The sequence below is a fragment of the Anser cygnoides genome, chromosome 3 (assembly GCF_040182565.1).
Source record: "Anser cygnoides isolate HZ-2024a breed goose chromosome 3, Taihu_goose_T2T_genome, whole genome shotgun sequence".
NCBI classification, from domain to species: domain Eukaryota; kingdom Metazoa; phylum Chordata; class Aves; order Anseriformes; family Anatidae; genus Anser; species Anser cygnoides.
The window spans coordinates 59,704,263-59,711,914 of NC_089875.1; the positions used below are offsets into that span (position 1 = coordinate 59,704,263).

Here is a 7,652-nt window from a genome sequence, read left to right on the forward strand (position 1 = left end):
GATGAAATTGCCATATTTAAGATTCTGTACTCCTGAACTATCATTGTTTGGATTGTGTATGAGAAACCATCGGTTTCCTAAAGATAAATTACTAGCAGTAATATAAGAATAATCTAGAGAATGGAGATTTAAGTAAGTATAAATAGAAAAACAGTTGTGAAATCAAAGGATACCAGAAGTTTGAAACTGATTTTGCACTCTTCAAAATCAATGGCAATCATCAGGCTCTTTTTCATCTGACAACCTTTACTTGTTAACTAAATATTTAGAAGAAATTTTGAATTTTAGTTTTGTTGTGGCTCTAAAGTGATTTTAGGCAGCTTTATGTTTTGCAGATCACATTCAGGAACATCTCCAGATAACACCGCACCACCGCCACCCCCGCCAAGGCCTCATCCTTCTCATTCTCGATCGTCATCTTTAGACATGAACAGATCCTTTTCAGTTACCCCAGGTAGACATACTGTGTTCCTAGTATATTTTATTTTTCAACACATATTCCTGAAGCAGACAATTTCTTCTTTTTTCCTCTGAAGTGAGATTTAGAATAAGCTTTTAAAACACTACTTCTGAATGAAAAAGCTGAAAATATTGCCACTCTTAGCTTGTATTGAAATCTGTACAACGCTTTGCTTAAATAACTTAAGACTAAATTTGAATCATAGAAGTGATGGCATTGTAGCCCTTTGGACAAATCTGAGAATCGAGATCAGGAAATAACGTTTTGGTAGCGTATCCATGTGCAGTGGATTGCATCTGCCAGTAAATTTTCAAGAGCAGTTACTTTGGTATTGGATATATTAAAGATGAGTGTTAAGTGTCTCAAGGCAAAATCATTAAAGGTCATTTTTGGTACTGTTGTTAAGAGTTATTGTACTTACGATTTGTCAGTACATTTCAGCTTGGGATCAAAAAGTAGGGGGAAATGTTAACAGTATATAGTGGGAGTAAAATAAAAAACAAATCAGGAAAGTGTGACTGAATATTTTGAGCAGTAGCAAAGGACAAGATACGTGCTCTGATTCCTTGTTTTGTCTATTTGCAAATTTGAAAGTTGACATTACAGTAGTGGTCCTAAATGACAGATTTATATGTAGGCAAAATTTGTATGTCTTCACTTTTTGACAAGTTAAAAAATTAGATACTGTGTAATTTGAAAAGTAACAACCTTAGCTAAATGTGATCCCTCTTACAGGACAGCAACAGGCTGGAGTTGTTGCCTATCCCCCCGCAGTGCCTCCAAGACCACAGCCTTCACAGGTGATGTCCCTTTTGAAAAGTCATACTCTAACCTGATGCACTGGATGGTACTATTTAGTACTATTTTTATTTAACTCTGAATTTTAACTTCCCGCTAAAATGAGCAGTAATAGCTGATAATTTTTTGAAACCGCTGGGCTGTGAAAGATGTGAAAGGTCATACTTATAGCCAAATGTTAGCCTTTCCTGAATAAAGAATTGCTTCTGGTAGAACCATGTGAAAGAATTCAAGTAGAGGAAGAAGAATTTAACAGCTCTGAGTTGTAATAAAGAGAGAAATGTTACACTTCAATATTTCTTTACCTGTGCCTGTATAGCCACAGAGAGATCTTCTAAAGTTTTTCAACTTATATGCTTGTGTTTACATCCATGACTCTGGCCCAGGTAACAGTTTTTAACAGAACGTGTCTGCTCCAAAAGGCATATTTCCACTACTTCCCTTGTTATAAACTTGGTCATTTTTGTAGTCTCAATCTGAGTCAGTTCAGTTAGCTGATTTGGTAGAAAACAAATCCTGCAAAAAATTTTTGTCTCAGACAGCCGAATCCTTCAGCTGTTCTGCAGATCTGACATGGGACAGGTAGAATCTCTTTCGAGTTGTTTTTTCAGCAGCAATTATTTTTGAGTCACAAACAACAGAAATAAGGCCTTGTGGTTGCTCTGTTTTTCTATTTTGTTCGAAACTGGGTTTTGCAGTGGAAATATTCAATAGTGATCTCCTGAATGCTTTCTCTGATATGTACCACCAATTCAGACATTGCTACAGTGTTTTTCTTTCTTGAAATATTTGTAACGTCCATTTCCTGCTTGGCTTTCTGTTTTCATCAAACTTCTTGAAGTGAGCCAATTGATTCAGAAATTATCAGGAAGGAAAGAGGGTATAATGACATATCCCATAGACTATGATTACATAATCATGTGTTTTTCCCTATGGAACTAGACTAAGATGTTTAACAGAGCCAAGTCAGACTGTGAAACAGCAGAAACATATGTACTGTCCAGTGAGTCTAGATGGCCCTACTCTATGCATCTTTGGTCTCATCCATTGATGATAGATAGTACATCTGACTGAACTTCCTTTTCTGTTATCTGTTTCTGCTTTCATAACCACACAGAACAGTCTGTCTGTGTTTTAGACAAGATGCACTTTGTTCTACTGACAGGATATAAATCTTTGATTAAAAAAGCGAATAATATTTAATATTTTGTCACAAACTGTTGTTTGGCAAGAGTCTTTGCATCAGGTAACTGTTAAGAGCATTGTTACTAAGCATTTTTGTTCCTTTATTGCAGGGTGCAGGTCCTCATGTGCATCGCCCTGTAGATGCTGAAGGCCTAATAGCTCATACCAGTACCTCACCTCAACAGATACCAGAGCAGCCAAATTTTGCAGACTTCAGTCAGTTTGAGGTGTTTGCTGCATCAGCTGTAAACAAGGAGGAAGAAGATGAAATTGAAACGCACTCGGAAGTCTTGCAGGTGAGTGGAAATGAAGATGTCAATTGTTTAATGCCACCAACAGTTAGGAGATTTTGTTAAAACCTACTTTTGCTGTTTGAACCAGTGGTTTGGTTTGTGTGTTTGTTGTTGTGTGGTGCCTCAGTCCCTTGTTAGAAAGCACTTACATTATGGATGGCTGTGCTTCTTTATTAATTACCAAACACCTAGGCAGAAGAACTTGTTTTCCTCTCAATTCTTCATTGTAATTCAAAAGATTTGATATTTATTAGCATATATAGGCACAAACATAATTGTGTTTGTACGTTTAACACTTAGCACAGGCAAAACTTCTCTTCTGCTCATTCTTGCCAGCCTTCCAAATGACTTACCAAACGGTAAGTTTTATAGCTGAGGTTTCCTGACTGTGTGCCTTTTTTGTGAGCTGCTTCCAGGTCAGAACAATGTGACCAAGACAGTTTTAGATGGTTTTGCTCCAAAGCATGTATTTTTACTTTATTCCAGCCTATGCCTCTAAAGAAGACTTCAGCTTTTAATTTAAATGTTAACTGTATTCTTATACAAGAAACACAGCATACTTCCATTTATTCCAATTGTTGCTGAATCAAGTGTTTGTTAAGCATTAATTTTCTAAATGTAGTTTAATATCCCTTTAGGTTGAAAAGCCCTCTGATTCTGCAAGTTCTCTTAGAGTTGCCAAAGCAGATGGAAGAGTCGAAGAGAAAGCATCTGCTAATGTCCCCACTAGTGCGGTATGCAAAGTAAAATTGGAAGAAGAGCACAGTTGTCTGATGTATATGAAATTTCATGGTTGTTTTGATTTATTACACCAACTTTATGCACTTAACCCAATTTTATTAGACCCATTATTTGCTTGAAATAGGCACATGTATGATGAATTCTTGCATCATAAGGTGTTCATGATTAGCATTATTCTCAAGACAGCAGAAAATTAAGATACTTGCAAATGTTCAAATGTTCGAAATAGAACAAAGCTTTTCATACAAATCTTTGTAACGGTAGCTTTTTTATGGTATAAAAATATAATTATTAGGAGGAAAGGAAAGGGTGCACTCATTTGTTGTGTATTTGCAATTGTCAGCTAGAGTTCTTATTTTTTATCTACACAATAGGAAGATGCAGTTACGTGTCCATCAGAAAACATGATTGTTAATTCAGTTAGCTAAGTAACTGGTTCTAGGAGTATGTAGCACAAATTAGCATGTCATAAATCGAATTTAAAAAGCAGTTTCTGGGAATTAATAGGCTGTGTTTTCCCCTTCAGGGTAAAGGCACTACCCCACTTGCTCCACCACCAAAGCCTATTCGCAGAAGATTAAAATCAGAAGATGAACTAAGACCTGAAGCTGAGGAACATACACAGAAAACAGGTGTCATAGCTGCTGTTCTTGCTTCACAGCCATCTATTCCTAGGTAACCCAAGAAGTGTATAAATACATCTGTTATTGGGAAGTTTACATTTAAACAGCAATACACACTTTCTGTTCTAGGAACTGCAAACAACTTCAATGTGTTTGAATTAGATTTATGTAACAGCTTAAAGATTTTTGGTTTTATGAGATCATCCCAAAGCCCCTGCTTACTGACAGACCTTGTAGAGATCTTGAATTTTGGAGTGTGAACCCCTAACTTCTGCGAGTATGTTGGAAACAAGTGGTGGAAGTATTAAGATGCATTACTTCATTTTAAGTAATGGTTACTATTAACAGTCCAAAATCTACAGTCTTTCTGTCCCTAGCACAAAAGTGGACTATTATATTAGTCTCTTTGAGGTGAATGAATGTGATACTACTGTATGTTGGGACTTCAGAAAAGTAGTTATGAGAAGTTTCTAAAATATGCTTCTTGCTGTTTCCTTGAAACCAAGTATATGTGACTTCTGCGCAGACAAGATTAATTGAGCCAGGCAAAAGAGGGAAAATCAACAGTGCAACAAGTTTAAAATTCTGAAAAGAGAATTCTGTTCATTTTTAAAAAGTGTAAATGAGGTATTCAGTTAAGTAATGAAATGACATAAAATACTTCTGATATATTTTCAGATCGGTGGGGAAGGACAAGAAGGCAATTCAGGCATCAATCAGACGTAACAAGGAAACCAACACTGTTTTGGCCAGATTGAATAGTGAACTTCAGCAGCAACTAAAGGTAATACAGTAATCTTTATTTGAAAAACAAATCACAAGAAGGCAAGATGTCAGTGATGCACAGTAGCTGGCATTTCTGCAAACCAATGATTAATAGAGAGTAGAGGAATAGAGGAAATCAGCATAAAATATTTAGTTGTTTTTATAGAGCACAGAATACACCTAGTTTTGATAGAGTTTGTGAAATTACAAAGGACACTTGTTACTACTAAATACATTTTTCAGTGCATTGATTTGCTTTTGGCTACACTAAAATTGCAGAAACCTTAAGTTAATACAGTCTAGAGTAGCTGTTGTGGTCATCAGATACTTTGAAAACGGTATTGAGAAAAGCAGATGAAGTGGCTTTCTTTCTTCTGAAGAAAAAGGCAAACCTTAGTCTTATTAAAATAATATTTTCTAAGCAAATATGCATACGTATATGGGATGCAAAGCTTGCAGCTCAATAAGAAGAGCTACAGCCATCCATTTATCTAGGTCAGCTGTTAACTTTTTGAATTTGTCTGTAGGCACCATTTTTCTTAACATCATTTGCTATCTTTCTTACCTTATGTCTAATTTCAATTACCAAATTAATCAAACTTAATGTGAACATGAACTAAGTGGTACTGTCTAGACTGGAAGATACGCAATTTTAAAAAAGGATCAAGTGTAATTGTTTGTTACTGTTTCTTAAAGAGAGTAAAGCTGCATAAGTCAGGTAAGAGGGGGAAAATTGTCTGTTTCTCATCTTTTAATAAAAGCATTTTATACTTTATTTGACAATGTTAGATTTGCAGCTAGTTTCAACTTCATTGTTTTGGGTGACTTGAAAGGAATGGAGAAATACTAAGTGGCCACACTTTTGAGCAAAGTACTGATTCTTCGCTTGTGTACTAACTATCTAGTCTTCTGTTCAGATTATGGGAAAAGCTCTCCACATTTTTAGAGGAGATCTGAATATTAGTTCTCAAAACTGAAGCTGACGTTTACCAGCTTTGGTCACATGAGGAAATTTTTAATGTTAATTCTCTGTGGACAGTCAGTAGAAAATATTTCTTTTGTAGGATGTTCTTGAAGAGAGAATCTCCCTGGAAGTCCAACTGGAACAACTTCGACCTTTCTCTCACCTCTAAGCCTACTGCCGTTAACTGTGAATTTAACTAATTTTGAAAGGGGTATTGGTTTAAAGATCCTATTTAAAGATCCATGCATCTAGCTCAGTGCACTCTATTCTACATTAAATGTTGTGGTTCTCTTTTGTCAATTTGTCCACTTTTGTATTTAACTATTTTAATTTCAGTACAGAAAAAAAGAACTTTTTCCTTGAATGTGACACTGCCTCTCACATCGTTTTCTGTGGGCATCCGTGCTTTTTGTTGAACTTGAGTTTGCAAAGTTTGTCGCGAAAATTTCCAACTGGAACTTCTTAGTGGTTTCCTTTTTTCCCTGTTGAAACATCTGTGCAGAAGAGGATTGCTTATCAGTTGACTTTAAGCACGTAAACTCTTCTTTTGCTGTGGCATTTATTTTATTGTGCCAGAAAAGAGAAAATCTAACAATGTGTCATCAGCCAATAGTACCTCCTAAACTGCCTTTCACAACTTGTAAGTTGTTCACAATTCTACAAAGCCTGCCCCTTTGCAATAAACCAACTTACACAGGTTGACAGAGTTCTTGCAGGCTGTTCACCATATCAAACAGATTTGGGTTTGTGTTCGTTGCATACATTGCAGAGTATGTAACCGCAGATTGTCAGGTGTTCCATTTACCCATCCGTGACCCTGATTCAGCCGCATGCATATAAAGACTTATGGTACAATTGGTAGTCTCTCCAATGGACCTTTTTCAGTCCTCTTTTTTTTGTGAAGAGTTGGGTGTAAATCCCCAACATAATTGCACATTTCCTAAGCACCACCTGTAATTGCATGTTTCACACATTACCTTTTAATAACAGATCACAGCCACCAGTCTTCACTATAACAAAATGTATTGTCAAGTAATGTGTCAATACCTCTGTGAACTTCTAATTCCCAGCAAAAATAAATAAATCTAAAAAAAAAAAAAAAGAACAGTTTGCTTCTTAGGAATTCTGGGGTACCTTCTGTCATCTTGTTTCCAGGCCTTATTTCTCTGGCATATAGACAGGCTTCACTATTAACAGAGTTCCCCGAGTGTATCCTGCTATTCAGGTTGATGTACTGTATTAGGATTTGTTGTATATTGTATGATACACACCTTTTGATCTCATATGTAAATTTGCATTAATTGCTGACTAACAGCAGATATTCTATTTAATGGCTTCTTCTGGCTGTGGGATCATAGATGTTTAACTGCATGGATGTATCTCTGCAGAATCAGAACTAGCAATTGTGTGATTTTTACACCAATAAAACAGCACAATATTTTAATTTTGTTGATTCATCTTTACCTGGGAATTGAAACTCATTCAAATAGGGGAGGGGCTTATTACAGGTGTGCAGGGAATTTTTTGTAATTTTGTGGCATGTACAAGAAATAGTTGCGTACTCCCTTGACCATTTTCTTCCCTCAAATTTTTTTAGCTGTTGGTCAGAAATGATTAAATTCTCTTGGTAATCTGTGGCTATATTCCTTTTGTATCCTCCTATGAGCAAATTAAATGTAGCTGTAACTTTTAAAAAGTAAATGCTGGTACTGACTTGGGTCGAAGAATTGTATAGTTCTTTAGTCTGCATTTCCAGTTTTATTTCTTTGAGAGTACTTTTCAAAATTAAAACTAAATGGATTGCCTGTTAGCAATACTTAACT

At 35.9% G+C, this 7,652-nt stretch overlaps 1 protein-coding gene across 14 annotated transcripts in view; it reads left to right on the top strand.

Annotated features, from left to right (window-relative positions):
* The window catches only part of REPS1 (RALBP1 associated Eps domain containing 1), a 67,227-nt gene extending 59,954 nt beyond the window's left edge, over window positions 1–7,273 (top strand). For 13 of the 14 annotated variants that reach the window (XM_048075677.2, XM_048075684.2, XM_048075675.2 and 10 more), the window contains 7 exons: window positions 336–454; window positions 1,196–1,260; window positions 2,554–2,739; window positions 3,375–3,470; window positions 4,004–4,152; window positions 4,779–4,884; window positions 5,930–7,273. In XM_048075677.2, the coding sequence (XP_047931634.1) occupies window positions 336–454; window positions 1,196–1,260; window positions 2,554–2,739; window positions 3,375–3,470; window positions 4,004–4,152; window positions 4,779–4,884; window positions 5,930–5,998 (790 nt within the window). In that variant the 3' untranslated portion in view covers window positions 5,999–7,273. The remainder of the gene's footprint in view (window positions 1–335; window positions 455–1,195; window positions 1,261–2,553; window positions 2,740–3,374; window positions 3,471–4,003; window positions 4,153–4,778; window positions 4,885–5,929) is intronic. The other variant, XM_048075688.2, reaches the window with a different exon arrangement.
* Window positions 7,274–7,652: the final 379 nt, after the last annotated feature.